Source organism: Pseudonaja textilis, chromosome 1, assembly GCF_049901715.1.
Source record: "Pseudonaja textilis isolate UNSWEBS1 chromosome 1, rPseTex1.2, whole genome shotgun sequence".
NCBI classification, from domain to species: domain Eukaryota; kingdom Metazoa; phylum Chordata; class Lepidosauria; order Squamata; family Elapidae; genus Pseudonaja; species Pseudonaja textilis.
The window spans coordinates 211509112-211529424 of NC_141990.1; the positions used below are offsets into that span (position 1 = coordinate 211509112).

At 39.5% G+C, this 20313-nt stretch overlaps 1 protein-coding gene across 1 annotated transcript in view; it reads right to left on the reverse strand.

Annotated features, from left to right (window-relative positions):
• The window catches only part of LOC113441196 (protein mono-ADP-ribosyltransferase PARP14), a 35620-nt gene continuing 15307 nt past the window's right edge, over positions 1-20313 (reverse strand). Inside the window, exons 10-18 of the mRNA XM_087920384.1 lie at positions 15713-15809; positions 13449-13598; positions 11495-11557; positions 10843-11010; positions 9660-9884; positions 8963-9565; positions 6848-6996; positions 4823-4997; positions 1-422 (exon numbers count right to left, since the gene is read on the reverse strand). Coding sequence (XP_087776510.1) covers positions 133-422; positions 4823-4997; positions 6848-6996; positions 8963-9565; positions 9660-9884; positions 10843-11010; positions 11495-11557; positions 13449-13598; positions 15713-15809 — 1920 coding nt within the window. The 3' untranslated portion in view covers positions 1-132. The remainder of the gene's footprint in view (positions 423-4822; positions 4998-6847; positions 6997-8962; positions 9566-9659; positions 9885-10842; positions 11011-11494; positions 11558-13448; positions 13599-15712; positions 15810-20313) is intronic.

The following is a 20313-nucleotide window of genomic DNA, read 5'->3' on the forward strand; positions in this document are numbered from 1 at the left end:
TAGCTTTTAAATAGTGCATTATTTTATTACTTCAGACATTTTTTTTTTTTACAAAAGCACAGGAATATATCATTCATTATTATTAATTTTTTGCGCTATTACTTTAACTAACCAACTTGGAAATTGGGTTAGTTAAAGGTGAAACGTAATGAGATACTCTGGATAGGCTTGGATGTCGTTGAAAATTACAAAAAGGGTGGGTTTTTTCAGGTGATCAGTTACACTGTCATATAGATCAGTTGGATCGGTCCCACTTTTTTGATGCGGGACGAGTAATCCTTTTGATCCAACACAATATTCTCCCACAAGTACTCTGGCAAGGTACATGTATTTTATCCCAGATGCATCTGGTTGCGAATAGGTATCATGGGCAGAGTAGCAGGCATTTACGGCAAAGTAAGTTCCATTTCCGTAACAGGCAGCTGTAGAGGAAGAAAAGGTGTAAAGAGTGAGCAACAACCAGAGTTTATATCTTTTCCCTCTTTAAGGCACTTTGCCCAATAACACATCAGTCAGATCAAACTCAACTCTCAGTAGAAAAAAACTTTCCGAGTACGACTAGTCCTCAGATCACAATGGCAAGTGAGACTAGGATAGCTATGCTTAAGCGATGTGATAGTAAAGAAGGACATCACAAGACCAGATCATTGAGTGACAGTAATCCCTGCAGGAAGAGGCAGGACTCTCAGAAAAGGAAAGGAAGGAGGGTACACAGGTTGTGGGGGGTGGGAGCAGAGGCTTAACGACTGTGGACAGGTTAGCAAGGGCTACTGGCATATGGGCCAGCTACTGCAGGTATGTCTACAAAAGTGCAGGCTTTTGGAGGATGTGTGTCATAGTAGGAGAAAAGGCAGTGGGAGCAATTTAGTCGGGTTCCTTGCGACCTTGCCTGCTAGTCTCCCCACTGACTTTATTCATGGGAAGCCAGCAGAGAAAGCTGCAAATGGTGATGATGTGGTGCAGCTTGCTACCATCCTCATAATCACAATCTGGGCACCTAAGCGCCTCTGCTCATGGGACCACAGGGCCACTGCAATGATGGAATAGTTGAGGACCCCTCAGTGCCACCATAACTTTGAATGATTGCTGAACAAATGGACATAAGCCAAGATTATCTGCAATAAAATAAATCATTCATCTTTAGCAGTACCGCCGTGGTAATACAGTGGTTAAGACTCAGTATTGTGGGCTAATTCAGCTGACTGTCGACTGCCAGCAATTGGGCAGTTCGAGTCTCACCGGCTCAGGATTGACTCAGCCTTCCATCCTTCCGACGTCAATAAAAAGAGGACCCAGATTGTTGGGGGCAATATGCAGACACGGTAAAAAAAAAAAAACAGCCTAGAGAGGGCTGTAAAGCACTGGGAAGCAGTATATAAGTCTTATGTGCTATTGTTAAGTGCTATTAACTTCCATTCGCTCCTCCCTTTAAACTTGATCTGAGCACCTGACTTTTCCACCATGAATGAATAATTACCAATTGCTTACCAAGTGTAAGATTCACTTAACAACCAAAATGATTCATTTAACAACTGTGACAAAAAAGGTTGTAAGTCACTGTTTTGCTTAGCAATGAAAAATCTGGGCTTAATAATTGGCATGAGAAATGGAGGAGAATAAGAATGGGGGAAAAGGGAATTAAGAGAAAGGACCAGAAAATAAAGAGAAACAGGAAGCAAACAAGGATGAAAAGAAATTACATTGTTCAAAGAGCGAGAGACAATGGGTAAAAAAAAAAAGGATAGGGAAGGAGATTCCACAAGGTAATATACTGTGATACACTGCTCAAAAAAAATAAAGGGAACACTTAAACAATACAATGTAACTCCAAGTCAACCACACTTCTGTGAAATCAAACTGTCCCCTTAGGTAGCAACACTGATTGACAATCAATGTCACATGCTGTTGTGCAAATCTAATAGACAACAGGTGGAAAGCATAGGCAGTTAGCAAGACATCCCAATAAAGGAATGGTTCTGCAGGTGGTGACCACAGACCACTTCTCAGTTCCTATGCTTTCTGGTGCTGTCACTCTAGTGGTAGCATAAGACGGAATCTACAACCCACACAAGTAGCTCAGGTAGTGCAGCTCATCCAGGGTGGCACATCAATGCAAGCTGTAGCAAGAAGGTTTGCTGTGTCTATCAGCAAACATCAGTATTGTCCAGAGCATGGAGGCACTACCAGGAGACAGGCCAATACATCAGGAGACATGGAGGAGGCTGTAGGAGGGCAATAACCAAGCATCAGGACTGCTACCTCTGCCTTTGTGCAAGGAGGGACAGGAGGAGCACTGCCAGAGCCCTGCAAAATGACCCCCAGCAGGCCACAAATCATGTGGCTGCTCAAATGGTCAGAAACAGACTCCATGAGGGTGGTATGAGGACTTGACATCCACAGGTGGGGGTTGTGCTTACAGCCCAACACCGTGCAGGACGCTTGGCATTTGCCAGAGAACACCAAGATTGGCAAATTCACCACTGGCGCTCCATGCTCTTCACAGATGAAAGCAGGTTCACACTGAGCACATGTGACAAAGGTGACAAGGTCTGGAGATGCCATGGGGAACGTTCTGCTACCTGCAACATCCTCCAGCATGACCAGTTTGGCAGTGGGTCAGTAATGGTGTGGGGCGGCATTTCTTTAGGGGGCTGCATAGCCCTCCATGTACTTGCCAGAGGTAGCCTGACTGCAGGCTACCTCGGTACCATTAGGTACCGAGATGATATCCTCAGACCCCTTGTGAGACCATATGCTGGTGCGGTTGGCCCTGGGTTCCTCCTAATGCAAGACAATGCTAGACCTCATGTGGCTGGAGTGTGTCAGCAGTTCTTGCAAGATGAAGGCATTGATGCTATGGACTGGCCCACCTGTTCCCCAGACCTGAATCCAATTGAGCACATCTGGGACATCATGTCTCGCTCCATCCACCAATGCCACGTTGTACCACAGACTGGGGGATGCTTTAGTCCAGGTGTGGGAGGAGATCCTTCAGGAGACCATCCGCCACCTCATCAGGAGCATGCCCAGGCATTGTAGGGAAGTCATACAGGCATGTGGAGGCCACACACACTACTGAGCCTCATTTTGACTTATTTTAAGGACATTACATCAGAGTTGGATCAGCCTGTAGTGTTTTTTCCCACTTAAATTTTGAGTGTAACTCCAAATCCAGACCTCCATGAATTGCTAAATGTGATTTCCATTGATAATTTCTGTGTGATTTTATTGTCAGCACATTCAACTATGTAATGAACAAAGTATTTAATAAGAATATTTTATTCATTCAGATCTAGAATGTCTTATTTTTGTGTTCCCTTTATTTTTTTGAGCAGTGTATATAAGTACTTAAAATAGATAAGTATGTAACTCATATGGTTTTTTTCCCCTTAGTTTCTCTCTTTCTATTAAACGATTATCGCTACATTAGACATGGAACTTAATGAAATAAATATGGAATTGGGAATTTATAATAAGAATATTATATATTAATTGATGATTAATGATGTATAAGGGGAAAATATTGAAATAAGAGTTGCTATAATTAATTGATTAGATTAACACTTATGTCATTTATAGATGATTTATAAGGTGATTGAGAAAAATGTAATGCAGAATCTGACAAAAATATATTTGTGTTATATAGTAAACAGGAAGACTGGTATTAAGGTAGAATTAAGGTAGCTAGCTCAAATTATTAACCAGAGGGGACAATTTTGAATTAATAAAATGAGAATGATAAAATTGCAAATGTGACAGAAAAGGGTAACATGGGAACTGAACATAGAAAAGAGATGATAATTTTAGATAATATTGTAAAATAAGATATGAGAATATCCTAAGGAAAATGAAATAAGTTATAACATGAATTGGAATTGGATAAGTTTAATATTTAGTACTAATAAGGATAATGTGATATGAAATTGAATAAATAAAATGAATAGATAATGCTTGTATTGAGATGTGAAACCTGGAACCATACTACTTACCAAATGAGAATTTTTTTATTGAAAAAACAAAAACAAAATTGGGGAGGAAATTGAATAATGAAATTACTAGGTATGTTTAACTGATATGGGGGCTGGCATTAGGAGAGAGTATTGGAATGTTGAAAATAAGCAATGAAGGATTATGATTTAATATGAATATGTGTACTAAGAGATATATGATTGGTATTAAGTTGGCCTATACTAAAATGTATGATATATTGATGCCACATATGTGTAGATTGAAATAAAAAAACTTGATTAAAAAAAATCTGGGCTCAATTCTGCTCTTTAGATGGAGGTCTGCCTGTAATTACAAAGTTAGGAGTTTCTGGGCTCGGATATAGAGGTTTTCCTGCATGTGGAAAGCATCTTCTACTCATTCCTCCTGCCTGGACTACATCTAATCAGAGATCATCAACTCCTCAAGAGCCATATGATAGTTCCTTTTCCATGGGAATTTCTTTCTTCTATCTTTAGTGTCTAGACATTTGACTCACTACTGACCAAGTCATGAGGTGATGTACTGGACTCCTGCCAGAATGTAAAGCAAGCACATTTTTCTTCCAGATTTCTCCAAGGATAGGAAAGGCTTCACTAGGGAAATTTTTTTGTTCTCCCCACACTATCCCCGGAGGTATACAAATTATGCTGTGATGTAATGTGGCTTGATTAGATTTGGCTTAGCACCTTGCTGCAATGCTCTATAAACCATGGTTACAGCTTAGCATACAACCCCAGATGACTGAACCTGAGGAAACCCTTTAAACCAAACGGGGCTTAGGACAAATTGTGAAGCAGCTGCTCCCAAGAACCAGCCTTAAAGCACAATTTACCATGCAATCCAGCGTAACTCCTGTTAAAGCCAGTGCTGTTTATGTGGGTTACTGAGGTACTGTCTGTTCCATGGAAAAGGAGCCTCTCATTATTGATGCTGCCGTTTTTAGCATCCATCTCCTGCTTTTTAATTTGGTATGCCTTCATTTGGTAGGGATTTTGTATCCTCTCAATCTGCAAATGAAAAGAGAGCAAAAATTAGTAAGAAGCCACGTCCTTAAATTAAAACAAAAAAGAATCAATTTAGATCTTTGGAGAATAAGAGTTCAAGCAGAGGAACTTTTCTTTACTAAAATAAATAAGTTGAAACCAACCAATACAGGTTGTTGTTTTTTTTCATCATAATTGCTATTAAAGGGCAACAGCTGTAGCCTCACCCATTCTTCTAGTCCTATCTTGATCACTGTGGTTCGTGCATAAATTGTGGTGTCAGAAATGTCCCAATTCAGTGAGCTTGACTAACACTAATTCTTTAAGCAGCCCCTTCTAGATCATTCAGAAGTACGGTACTACTAAATATCAGAAGGATTCTCACAGAGGAGACAGAGTGATTTTCTCAGATTGCGAAAGAAAGCTGATTTCAATGAAGCATTCAAATTACTTCCTAACATCAATCTGTTTGCCAGGGAAAGGCTGTGTACTTCAATGATGGAGCTGCTTTTGCAGAAGTTTAGTTTATTTTACTTTATTGTCATTGCACCTCTTACCACGAAATTAAATACCGTCTTCAGTGTACATTGTGGCCATGGAAATAAATACAAACACACATCCTTCACATTCTATGCACTGAACTGAAAACCGCTAATATTGCATTAATGTTGCACTATACCATAGAATAGAAACTGTTTTTCAGCCTATTTGTCCTTGTTTTTATTATCCTGTATAAGCCAAGGGTGGAAGTCTACCTAACAAGAATGGTCACTACATTTAGCAATTCCTTCAGCCAAGGACAGTATGGAAATATCTTTTCTGAGATCTTTTCTAGATCTGTGCAGCAACCTGGATTTGAGGAGCATAAGACATCTGGAATGTACGTGAATATGCCATGCATGCGTTTTGCCCATCGAATCCAATTCTCCACACAGCCCTTCTCTCTTCTAGTACAGGTAGTCCTTGACTTATGACAACCGAGCCCCAAATTTCTGTTCCTAGGTGAGACATTTGTTAAGTGCGTTTTGCCCCATTTTACAAGCTTTCTTGCCTTCATTGTTAAGCGAATCACCACCGTTGTTCAGTTAGTAACACGGTGGTTAAGTGAACCTGGCTTCCCCATAGGCTTTGCTTGTCAGCAGATCGCAAAAGGGGATCACAAACGGAGACCCTGCAACCATCATAATTATGAGTCAGTTGCCAAGTGTCTGAATTCATGGCGATGCTGCAATGATCATGAGAAAAATGACCCTAAATCACTTTTCCCAGGACTATTGTAACTTTGAGTAGTCACGAAACAAATTATTGTTAAGTCGAGGACTACCTGAAATTATCCTGGACTGCCCTACTCTAAGATCACAGCGTAATAAAAAGAATTGACTTCTCTTACTTGGCCAATTTAATAAGACATTTCCCCCTGAGTGCAATATGACAATTTACACTACAGTAAAAGGGACAGTAGAAAACGAAGTTTTTCTAAGGGGTCTTCAAACTTGGCAGCTTTAAGACTTGTGGAGTTCAACTCCCAGAACTCCTTCTCCATTTAAACCCTAACTTTAAATGTCCCAAAGGTGCTTTTTCAAGAGGCAACTGGATTTTCCGGTTTTTCTTTGAAGACGTTTCACTTCTCATCCAAGAAACTTCTTCAGCTGAAGAGAAGATCTGAGGAAGCTTCTTGGATGAGAAGCGAAACGTCTTCAAAGAAAAACCGGAAAGTCCAGTTGCCTCTTGAAAAAGCACCTTTGGGACATTTAATGTTAGTGTTTAATGAATAGATGGCATCAACTTCTTTTGGGGAGGGGGGAGGAGATAAGGCTTTACTTGCCACCCAAAGCAGCAAAACAAAAGATTTGAGGTATTTGTTGTTGCTTTACCTTTTGAATGGTATATTCCTTGCATGTTAGGTTAAACATATCCCGGACTTTTTTATATTCCATCATTTCTGGTTTCAGCTCTACCACTTTAAGGCGCATCGTTTCCTCCATGGCATCCCACTCCTCAGGAATTGTGGTGGTCAGATTATCTTTGCAAATGAATAGGAGACAATTCCGTAAGCGTTTACAAATTGCAGCTTCCCAATTCTGATTTTTAAGTACACGAATTAGGCCAAATATAAAAACGGCGTTAACATCTCTTACAACTTGGATTACAACATGACATCCAGTTTGAGGAGGTGGGCGGTCGAAAACAGGAGCAAATTATCTATTGAGTCTAGGCAAAAAGGAATTGGCCTAATTCAGGGGTCCCCAAACTTGGCAACTTTAAGACTTGTAGACTTCAACTCCCAGAATTCTGGGAGTTGAAGTCCACAAGTCTTAAAGTTGCCAAGTTTGGAGACCTCTGGCCTAATTCAATAGTGACGCTGCTGACTTGACTCCCCTCTGCCTAATAGTGCTGACCTTATTCTCAAACGCAGCATAGAGAAGCTCAAGGCACCTAATCATGATTCTACAAGCCATGTCTAAATGAATCCCAAGAACTATGTCTGGTTCCATGCATCAATGCCTTCTGACAAGACGGTACAATATTGTATTATGACCTGTTTGTCATTTGCCTGTTCACAGATGGGCGGGACAATGGATCAAGTAAAAATGGTGTATTACCTGCATTATATCTGGCATTAAAATACAGCAAAGGGTAGCTATTTCAAGCTGAAGCAAAACAAACAAACAAACAAATTGGGCAATGATCTTTAAAGGGTGTCTACTGAAAGCCACCTCATCCCAGCAGGGAAAGAACTCATTTAAGGAGGAAGCACCATCAGTTTCCTGTCTTTGAAACTCAAATACAGGCACTTATATCAAACGTAGGCATGTCTCAAACACCAGCATGGATTATACCAAAATAAGCTATGAGAATGAGCAATTTTATTTAAAAAATGCAGGACTTTTGGCTGCTTTTATGTAGGTAATTATTAAAATATATACTTTTTGTCCCTTTATTTTGTCTTGAAACTATCTATCAGCCTTCCCTAACATGTCGGTCTTCAACATCTATCAACATGCAGCAGGGAGGAAGAATTCCAAACACAACCATGATGGCAACCTTTGATGATGTCTCCATCTCCAAAAGGGAGAAAGTGTTGACCTTTAGCAGGGGTGTTCAGGGGGCTCCAGGTCACTACAAGATATTTACCTGGAGCCTTTGACTACCTCTGCCATACAGTGACAGAATTTGGATACCAGCAGGCAGCCAATTTGATGTAGTGGAGAGGAACTAAATTCAAGGGCTATATAAATAAGGAGACATGTAATTGGAGGGTGAAAGAGAGGAGGAGGAAAGAAAAGAAAGAAAGAAAAAGAGAAAGAGTGAAAAAGAGATAGAAAGAAAAAAGAGAAAGAGAGAAAAAGAAAGAGCTTCTTGGATGAGAAGTGAAGCATTTTCAAGGAAGAAACCAAGAAAGTCTAGTTGCTTTTTGGAAAAGCACTTTCAGGACAACCATGACCTAGATCAGTGGTCCCCAACCTTTTTTGTGCCATGGCCCGGTACCAGAATCACAAAATGATCCGCGGCCCGATACCGGCATCAGCACGCGTGACAAGGCAAGGCAAGCCGAGCGACCGGCCAGCCAGCCGTCCCCCGCTTCTCTCCGCCACCTTCAACTCCTCCTTTATACCTTTGTTGATGGGCTTCACTTTGGGACAGCTTTGGGACGGTCGCTCGGCTCACCTTGCCTTGGGTGCTGAAAGAATCCTCGTGCCTTAGCTTCATTCGAAGCCCCCCCCCCTTCGATGAAACTAAGGCGCGAGGATTCCTTCAGGACCCAAATGCCGCTTTCCAACCGGAAAAGCTCACCCTCATCAAACAAGATGGCGGCGCCCAGCAAACCGGCGGCCCGGTAGGAAATGTTCCACGGACCGGTACCGGTCCGCGGCCCAGTGGTTGGGGACCCCTGACCTAGATGATTGAGGATCTTCAATGAAGGGAGGGAGGGAGGGAGGGAGGATACAGAATGAAGTCATAAATGTTGACCAAGGTATAGAACACACCTTCTACTTTTTCAATACGCCGAAGGGCAATGCACATTCCCTGGTCATCGACAGCCTGCATTTTACTAGGATCCACTTTGTAACTCCTGTTGTTTATGGTCAGCTCATGCAGCCTCTGATGTTGTGCTGCAGCTTCTATCTGCATATTGGTCAGACTGTCAAAAGGTTTATATTCCCCATTGTCTTCATACCGCCACAAAACAAGGTTTGTCAGAAGCTCTGCCTTGGATTTTTCTTCTCTGTCCTCTCGGATCCTTCTCATCATCATCTGTATTTCTGTACTGGCTTGCAAGACATCTTTAGTTATCCCACAAATGCAAAGCGAGGGAAGAGAAGCTTCATTATCTAGTTTAATGGCAATGTGCAACTTTTTCTGGAGTTTCTCCAGGTTTTTATATTCGCTTTCTCCAAAGTTTGAGATTGATTCATCCGAGATAATATATTCATTCTGGGACTCTAAAATCAGGCTCTTAATCCACACCGCTGCACTTTCCACATTTTTCTGGTGGTCACCGCAAATCTGAAAAATGGCTGGCTCAACCGTTCTCTCGAAAAATAAGGCAGGTTTTAATTCCACAGCAGGTTTTTTGGTGGTAAAGAATTCTGTAACAAATCAACAAAGTCAAGGATTCAGTGCTTCTAACTAATGTGTCTGCCAGCCAAATATTTAAGACCCAAACGGAAGACATTTTCTTACCTGCTACTTTTGAGAAAAAGGATTTCGGTGTACGCATCTCACCACCAGATTTACTAGCCATGACACCTTTTCTCTGCATGCTCTCATAAAATATGTCTAGTAGATGCGGCTGGAAAATGATTATTTTAATTTCTCTCACCCCGGGGGCCGATGTTGTACTTGCATAGTCCACTACAGCATCAATCATGCTATCAGCTACCCTAACTGGATCGCGTTTTGCAATTCCTGCGGGGTGAATAAAAAGTGCATGTTTCAACCAAGTCTTTTATTTTACTAGTCAGTACTAAACCCCACCTTTCTTTGTGAAGGGAAAATTCTTCTAATATTGTACAATATCATGGAAATGTCAGCTAAAAATTCTCTACTGCTTTATTTTGGGTGGGAGGAGGAAGAATATTTTGACACTCCAAATATTGGATTCCAATCCTTAACAGTTTTAGAAAAAATGGTTAATTATCAGAAATTTGGGAGAATTGCAATCCAAAAATGTCTGATTAAGGAAACAATAGATTCTTCCAGGTGATCACAAGTCTTAAAAAGGTATTGTTATTCTTTCTTGACAAGGTCTTCCCTTTAACCCAACATACCCAACCCATTCCCTTGACATTGTTATTGTTTTAACCATTTAGTCATTTAGTCAACTCTTAGTGTCTTCAAAATCAAGCGCTCTCCATGCTACCCTGTCAAACACTGTTTCTTTCAATTGTTGGTCAACTTTGTATCAGATCTGATGTTATCAAGCCAGCGTGTTCTCTGCTTGCCTCTTCTTCTTGTTCACCTAACCATACCTAGCATTGTTGCCTTCTCCAATGAATTTACACGCATGATATGGCCAAAGTAGATCAAAAGTACTCTTATGGTTTTAGCCTCCAGTGATGTGTCTGGTTTTATACAACTTAACACCTCTCTGTTGGTTACTCTGACTGTCCAAGACACTTCCCTTGAAATAACCACCAACTATTGGCCTGCAACTTAGTTTTGAGTCCCACTCAATTTTCTAAATAGATTGAGGGGCCCAAATTTAAATTAGTTTTCAGCAGCCAAAACCCCAGCTCACAACTTAATATCCACAGTGATGCTATTTAGGATTATGATGCAACATGAGGTGATCCTACAACATTATTACTAGAACTTTTATTATGGCCCTTTCTACTTATACAATTTTTCACAAGGCAATACAGACCTGTCCCAATTGCTGGAAACACAACAGATGTAAACTGCCTCTGCTCGCATTCCATGAGTGTTTGAGAGACTTGATTTTTGATATCATCGCTGTGCACAAGATGGATTATATTTTTACAAGGCAGATTTCCTCCTTGAGTGCATATGAGGTTATCATGTGGCTGGGAAGCTGAATGAAAACAAAAGTCAGCTAGGAATCAAGCCAGGAATCAACAGGAATACAATTTCCATATATGAGAACAGCTGGATTATATATTGCAACAAATGTACAAATTAGTTTGCTTTTGGCTGAAAACGAAGAATAAACCCCAAAACTATGGGTTTATGGTTAGCAAGTATCAGCCAGAACAGTATGACTAGTTCAACAAATGGCCATTCAAACCAAGTGTGGTTTAGTCAATAGGTGGAATCAGTTTATGCTTCCTTTGTTACCTGCATAATCCATATCTGCAATTTCATTTTATTCTATTTACACATTTTTAAGTTAATGCAGTTCTAGGTAAATGTGATTGATATGAAACATTGTTCACAATGTTAATAACAATGTACAAACAATCCAATGTATTTGACTTTCCACAACTGTTTTAGAAGTATCTTGAAATTGATAAACAACCGATTAAGCCATAAAATCCTACTAAAAACATTGTCCTTACCCAGATCATTACATTCTTTCACCACTTGTGGACCAGCACCTTGCATAATTGCTTTGGAAACACCTTTTAAATAAATAAAGTCAGTTTGAGCAGATGAGATAAACATGCCTGGTCATATTTAAAGCTTACACTGAACAGAACAATCATTTCAATATGTGAAGCTCTGACTCCATCTTTTTTCTCTAAGGCAAGGACAACCTTTTTAAGTTCAGAGCCCAGAAAGACCCAAACATTAATTCCATTTATAGGGTTGGGAAAAAAGAGCCCCTTTGATGATAATCATACAGAAAAAGGGGAGAGAGTTTAATGAGGCCTGAACCAATTTCAAAACTCACAGGATTCAAAATGGAGGCTTTATGGTGAATTGCTCCTGAAGACCTCCTGTTGTCATAGAGGAAACCCTCTCCTTCAGAGATAATAAAGGAACATATGGATTCTTTGTCCATTGCTAATTATTTTGTGACTTTCTCTTAAAGTTTGCTTCTTTCTTTGTGCAGGAGAGATAAGGGGGAATTTGGCTCTCAGGAGTGGAAGGGAGATCTCTACCCAGGCCTCAGGAAACAGGATGCAAATGGTCAGCATACAAGCTTCTCTATGAGAAGCCAGATCCTGAAATATCAAGACTTCATGTAGACAAAAGAAAACAGTTCTTCACATACTGCGTAATTCACCTATGGACTTTTATTACTCCATGAAGTAATGATGGCTATTAATCTGGATAGAGGTTAACAAGGAATGGTTACACCTCAGGGGAACAGCTTTATCTGGGTTATTAATCTTGCAATTCAGTGATACCTCCACCTTGCCTCCAAATATTGCTACAGGAAGGGTTATGTATAAATATTGGGGCAAAATGAGCCTTGACATAATTCAGCATGGCTGTTCCTATAAATGATAGTTCCCCACCTTTGAGGTACCTGCATCACTTACTAATAATGCAGCTGAAATAAGAAAAAAGGCTACCACTTGCTTAACTATAGTATCAGGGACCAGAATTTCCATCACTAAGCAATGGGAGCAGTGGTACGATTCAACCGGTGTACTCTACATTTTAAAAAGCTCATTTTCAACTTAATTACTTACCTTCTACTGCAGCCCCTGGGACTGGAACCGCTGACGCGCGGTGAACTGCTCTGCTGCACAAATCAGCTGTGCTAAAAATCCAGGCAATAAAGCACAGGAAAGAGCAGGGGCAGGTAGGCAGGGCCAAATGCTCACTGGAACTACCGGTTCGAACCGGTAGAATCTCACACCTGAATGGGGATCCTAACATGCAACATCCTCTGACCGCATCCCGGCATTCCCGGTTACCATTGTTAAGCCAGGATCACAAGCCGTTAAGCAAGTCCCAGCCAGCTTGCAAGCGGGTATGTTGCTGCTGAGCAGGTGAAGGGTGTGCTGGAGGTCGACCTGAATGTGGAGGGGCCAGTGGTGGCTGCTGCCAGAAAGGAGGTGGTGTTAAGTGACCTACAAGCATGACTTATGACCTTCCCTGCCAGCTTTCCCATTGGCTTTGATTATAGGAAGTTGGCAGGGAAGATTGCAAATGGCAGTCATGATCGAGGAATGTTCTAACCATGGTAAAAGTGAGCCAGCTGTTGAGTGTCCAGATTGTGATCATGGGGTTGCAGGAGTACTGAGATGGCTGGAACTCCATGGACTGGTCCTAAGTACTCATTCAGTGCCCCCACTCCGAATGGTTGTTGAACGAGTGGTCACTGAATGAGGACTATCCGTACAACCATAGTAAGTCCTTTGACATGAGATGAGTGATTCTTTTCAGCAGATTATTACTTTTTAAAAATAATGTTACCCTCCTGTACCACACCCACCAAAACTGGACCATCTAGCACGCTTCTTAACTCCAGCAAACAAAAGGAAACAAGCTAGAGAACAAGTGCCTAATTTTATGACAAAATTTGAGGCAGGACACCTATAGTGTTGAAAAACATACCATTTCTGAGATTAAACGTTTGATTAGTTATGTTTACGATGGCATCTGTCTTCTGTTTAGTAATATCTCCCTCTTCCAGCTGCAACTCAACTGAGCCAATTTGCATTTTAAGAATTCCATATTTTAGAGCTGAACTCGGCTCAAAGAAAGCTATAAAAAGGTAAAAAAAGAAGTTGAGACAGACAAATCCATTTATTCTATATTCCTGCCTCCCAACATCTGTGACTGCATAATTTTTATCCTACACTTCCCTATAAATGTCTCTCTCTGTACTGAGTTCATGAATTCAATATAGTTTCAACTGATAGTCAAAAGTGCTGGGCTAGATGACAAAATCTTAGATTTAATTAAAATTTTAATAAAAGTTGTCCGATTTAAACATCACTTAATTTAGGGCATGAGTATTACAACATTTTCTTGGCTCTGAAGTGCCCCGATAGGCACCGTATCCTAAAAACTAACAGTAAAATATGTAGCTACCCTCCATTTGCACTTAATTGCACTAAATCAAATAAAATTAACTGAATTTCACTATGGTTAGACATTTAATAATTTTCTTCTGCATATGAATAGTCTTTGGATAATCTCTGGCAATCTCTGAGATGAAGCCTCCCAGGTGTTCATGTGTGGCTCAAGGCCTTGAATTGTGGCCATGGGTTTTGGCGTAATATAAACCAGCAAGAACAGACTTCTGGCTTATGTGACCTTGCCTCCTTTTCATCCTCTTTATCTACTGTTGCTGAAGCCACAACTATTGGAAACACCTGCATTCTGTCTTTAAACTCCAAGCTACTAGCTCATGTCCAAAATAGGCTCCTATCTCAGAAGTGAAACAAGTAGGTCATTAGAAGGGCAAGAATCTGAGAGGCCTCTAAAGATATGAGAGGAGACAGCTGCACAACCCTCCAAAGAGCTGCTTTGATTTGATGACTCATCCCATCTGCCCCCAGCCTACTGCATGCGCGCATGCGTGCACACACACACACACACACACACACACACAGGGTCATCATTAAGAGGGAGGAGAAGCAACTGTGTTCTGCTCTGCTGTGCAACCCTATCCTAGCATCCTGCAAATTGTTCCTCTGCAGCCCCTGTATCAAAGCCTCTTCCAGGAGCAGCGCAGGCTTCTATGGCGTGAAAATGTCTGATCCCTCACATTCTCCTGAGCAGGGGTCTCCAACCATGGCAACTTTAAGACTTTGCTGGCTGAGGAATTCTGGGAATTGAAGTCCAAAAGTCTTAAAGCCGCCAAGGTAGGGAGACCCCTGCTCCAGAGTACCCAGTGACACTGGAATACAAACAGTCCTTGATTTATGAACATAATTGAGCCCGCAACATCGGTCATAAGCTGTGACGGTCCTAAAGAGGGGTCATCGTGTGACTGTCCCCAATTTTTATTATCTTTTTTTGCAAGTCGTTGTTTAAGCACACTCATTATTCGCCATGGAACGACCGTGCAAAAAAAAAAAAAAAAACACAGTCATGTACTGCAAATGGCTGTAAATATGAGGCTGTTGCCAAACACCCTAAATGTGGCCACATGATGGTGGTGGGTCTCAAATCCAGGCTCTAAGTAGCTTTTTCAGAGTTGTTGTAACTTCAAACGGTCATTAAGCAACTGGTCATAAGTTGAGTCTACCATGGTAGGTATCCCTAACTTTGGCAAGGGACAGGCAGGGGACATGTTTGAAGAGGATCTAAAACAGCTACCTCCAACCTTTTGGGCACCAGGGGCCAGTTCCACGGAGGGATTTTTCTGCGGACCAGAAGGGCCATGGTTTTGTGTGCTGACTGCATCCTGTGAATGGGGCTTCCCTTGTTTGCATGGCCCAATTTTTGGCATACCATGGCCCGTTGATGGTCCACGGACCAGGGATTGGAGACCCTTGATCTAAAGTGTTCCAAGGATGTAAAATTGGATGTATCTTTTCTGCCATATGGAGAATCGCACCTCCTCTATAGCACGAAGCTCTCTTGTCAAGGCAAAGCTAACTCTTCTTGTACAGAATAGAAGACAATAAAATATCCTTTCTTTCCTCAGACCTTATTAGTCTTTTTTGTTTTACTCCAGTTAAGGCTTTACAATACTCTGGTTCACTATGTTTTATTCTTTCTCATTTTTCACAAAAGATTTTTATTTCTTAATTACACATGCACTGATGATGTTACCTAGTTTGGTAGTGAAACGTCTGCTAAGAAACAACAACAACAACAAACCCACCAAGCTCAGAGACCTCCAAAGACCCACAATTAAGTTTTACCTTGACTTCCCTGCTGAAAATTCTCAGATGAAGCTTTGGACACTGAGGAGCTTGTTTGGCTTACACTCAGCCTACTGTTTAATTCATCCATGAACGCCTAATAAGAAAACGGGGAAACACAATTAACAAGACTACAAAGGCAAGTGCAAATTAGAGATAGAGCTTCACAACACATAGGCAGAAATTAAATGGTGGAGTGGGGGAGCAGAGGTGGCATTCAGCAGGTTCTGACCAGTTCTGGAGAACCGGTAGCAGAAATTTTGAGTAGTTTGGAGAACCAGCAAATACCACCTCTGACTGGAGATTTTACAATATCCTTCCTCTGCTATGCCACCAAGCCACGCCCACAGAACCAGTAGTAAAAAAAATGTTAATCCCACCACTGGGGGGATGGGGTGTACATGCATAGAATTGCAGACAGCCAGAATCAGCTTATTATCACTACTATTTGGTTTCTTTTTTCCTACTATTTTTATTTGGAATTGCAATTGGTTATTTCACAAGTGGATTACGGTCTAGAAGAACCTGAAGATTTTGAATTGTCTGAAATGAGTAGGAAACTAACAGCCCCTGGTTCCTCTATTTCTTTACCATTTGGAGGACAACGTTCAATACAGACAATGTTACAGCAAGAAAAAGAACAGGAAAAAGTGACCCTGCAGATGATTATGCAAGGAATTCAAAATATTCAAAGAAGAACAGAGAATACTGAAAAGAGAACAGAGAACATTGAACCAAGAACAGGGAAAACTGATGAAAAGGTGAAGAACATTCAACAAATTATGATGATTCCAAAAAATTGAAGAAGATAAACAAAGAGATAAGAAGATTGGAGACATTGATAGCAGATTAACTGTGGTTGAACAAGATATAAGTGGAATCCTGACATGGGAGATGGACAGATCAGAATTTTATCTCAGATTCCAAACCATAGAGGAAGAAAAGGGACAAAACCTAGCTGAGATAATGATAGAAAGTTTGGCTGAAGCTTTGGAAATAACTGAAGAGAAGATGATGGATGGAATAGATTAGGTCTATCGAGTCTTCACAAGATATGCAATGAGAAATAGCTTACCAAGAGAAGTTCACATCAGATTTACAAAGAAAGCCATTAAATGCAAAGTGGCAAGAGAGAAAACATTGAAATATAAAGGAGACTATGGTTCTGAAACAAGTACCCAGAAGAGTGAGAGAGATGAGAAGAGAATACTGATTTCTGACCAAAATGCTACTTAAAAAAGAGGTAAATTATAGATGGCTGATTCCAGAAGGTTTAATGTTCACCTGGCAAGAACAGAGACATAGAATTGACTCAGTTGAGAAAGCTGAATCATTTTACACAGAATTTTTTGGAGGGAAAGAAGAAGAGGCAGAAAAAGAAATCTCACTAATTGAATACCAAGAGGACTGCCAAATGGCGATTAAAAAAGAAGAAGGTGCAGTAGGTGGAAAGGTGGAAGCCAAAGAACAACGTGAACCAAGATCTACGAGAGCTGCTAAACCTAACTACAAAATATAACCATGGAAGAGAAAAAACTGACTACAATTAATATAAATGGACTTAACTCAGCTGTTAAAAGGAAATTTTTCCATAAATTAGAGAAATTAAAATTTGATATAATCTGCCTACAAGAAGTACATATCAAAAAGCAATATGAACAATTGTTGATACAGCCAAAACTAGGGAAAATATTTACTTCCTTGACACAATGTAAGAAAAGAGTGGTTTTATACATTAAAGAGACCATCCCAGCAAAATTGATTTATACTGATGACGATGGAAGAATACTAATGGTGGAAATAATGGACAATAATATGAAAACACTCCTGATTGCAATCTATGCCCTGAATGACAATCAAGAATTTTATTAAAAATTACACATGAAAATAATTGAACTGGACTATGCTAATATAGTTATGATGGGAGATTTTAATGGAATTGTAGATAATAAACTGGACTATACAGCACAGAAAACAATAAAGCAAAACAGAAAGACTCTCCCTAAATTTTTTTTTAAAATGGTAGATGAAATAAACTTAAAAGATACATGGAGAGAAAGAAATGCTAAAGCCAAACAATACACCTTCTACTCAAATAGACATTTATCATGGTTCAGAATAGATATGATATGGATGTCAACAGAATTGTTAGCTAATATTCAAGAAATAAATATTGAAACAAGTACTTGGGCAGATCACAATCCAATGACAATTAAATGGAAAGGACAAAGAAGATCTAGATATTAAAGGAAAAAGACTTCACACAGTGGATGGAGAAAGAACTGGCTTTCTTCTTTAGAGAAAACAAAAAAGAAGATACATCAATTCAGAATGTATGGGATACAATGAAGGCATATGCCAGAGGCTTGATAATAGATGATACAAGGAAAAGAAATACCATGAAAAAACTAGCCTCTAAGGCATTAGAGGATGAGTATAAAGGACTTGAAAAAGAGCTACAGAAAATGCCACAGAAAAAGGACATTAAGTTAAAAATGGATATAATCAAACATAAAATGTGTCTAATAGAAAAAGAAGAATTAGCACAGAAAATTAGAGGTGCTAAACAGAACTACTTTGAAGATGCAAACAAACCAGGTAGATGGTTAGCAAATAAACTGAGAAAGGAGAAAGAATCAAGGAAAATATTGCAAGTAATAGATGACCAAGGCCAAGTTTGCTATGGTAGTAAAGAGAAGAAGGAAATCATACGAGACTATTATGGGAAACTATACACACAAGAGAATATTGATGAGGAAAGAGTTAAACAGTATTTACAGAATGCTAATTTACCTCAGATACCTAAAGAGATTGAAGCAATGTTAGAAAGCAATATAACGATGATGGCGTTAACTGAAGCACTCAAGAAGCAAAATAATGGAAAGGCACCAACCCAGATGGACTTCCAGCGGAATTTTATAAAACATTACAAGAATCGTTATACCTTCCACTGCTACACGTTATGAATGAAGTTATATTAAAGAATATACCTAAATCATGGTCAGAAGCTTATATTATACACTTGTCCCAAAAGAGGAGGCCGATCCGTTACAAATCAAGAACTATAGACCTATTTCCTTACTAAACGCAGATTATAAATTTTTTGCTTCAATATTGGCAGAAAGACTTAAAAAATATTTAAACAATTTTATCCATCCTGATCAAAATTGATTTCTGCCAAAGAGACAAATTAAAGATAATATGAGAATAATCTTGGATACTTTGGAATACTACGAGGCACACCCGGAACAAATGGCTTTGATATTTCTAGATGCACAGAAGGCATTTGATAATGTGAATTGGTGATTCATGTTATTACAACTGGAACAGATGGGCTTTGCTAAAAATTTATCCAAGCCATAGAAGCTATATACCATAAGCAAATGGCAAAGGTAATGAAAGAGGGAGAACTGACAGATTCTATTGATATAAGAAAATGAGTGCCCACTATCACCTCTGTTGTTTGTGTTAACCTTGAAAGTGCTAAACAGAAATATTAGAGAAGAAAAGGATATAAAAGGGATGAAAATTAAAAAGAAAGAATTTAAGTTGCAAGCATTTGCAGATGATCTGGTTTTCATTTTAGAAGACCCACTAGAAACAGCATCAAAATTGATAGAAAAGATAGAGGCATAAAGAAAGGTGGCTGGTTTGAAAATAAATAAAGATAAGACAAAGATCTTGACAAAGAATATGCTATCAAGGCAAAAGGAAGAACTGATAGATCTATTGAAAATTCAGGTCACAAATAAGATTAAGTATTTCGGGATACATTTGACAGCAAGATGCAGTACACTAAAAGAGAATAATTATATCAAACTTAAGCAGCAGATAGCGTTAGATTTGGCGAAATGGGAAAATTTACAGCTCTCATTAATAGGGAGAATATCAACAATCAAGATAATTATATTACCCAGAATTTTATATTTGTTCCAAACAATTCCAATTAGGCTTGGAAAAGATTACTTTGAAGATTTAAATAAAATTGTGTTGAAATATATATGGCAAGGTAAGAAAGCAAGAATAAAGCTAAAACTTTTGCAAGATGCTAGAATAAGAGGAGGATTTGGTTTGCCTAATTGGGAGTTGTACTACCAAGCTACAAATTTGATGTGGGTTAAGGAATGGATAACATTAAGAAATACATGATCTGTTGTTGGGGTGGCAAGCTTTACTATGGTATAAAGGAACGAGATCACAGGGGTTGTACGGGAGTCTGTGGTTAAACTGGGAGAAGATTAAAAGACAATGTTATTTGAAAATTCCAGTCTGGCTATTGACTATTGAAGCATTTTTCTTATCCGATAATACATAAAAAGGAACAAACAGTTAGATATGGTAAAATATTGAATGAAAAGGGTGAACTTAAATCTATACAAAAATTAGAGGAACAAGGTATAAAGATGAATTGGTTTTCATATGCGCAAATACATTCAAGGTATGACAAAGACTCTAAAACGGAAGGTTTCTATGACAAACTGACTGATTTAGATAAGATTTTGACAGGTACTGATGAAAAAGTGATTAAAAAATTGTATGGATATATACTTGAAATTAAACTAGAAGAAGAACAAGTTAAAGAAATTATGATTGCTTGGGGG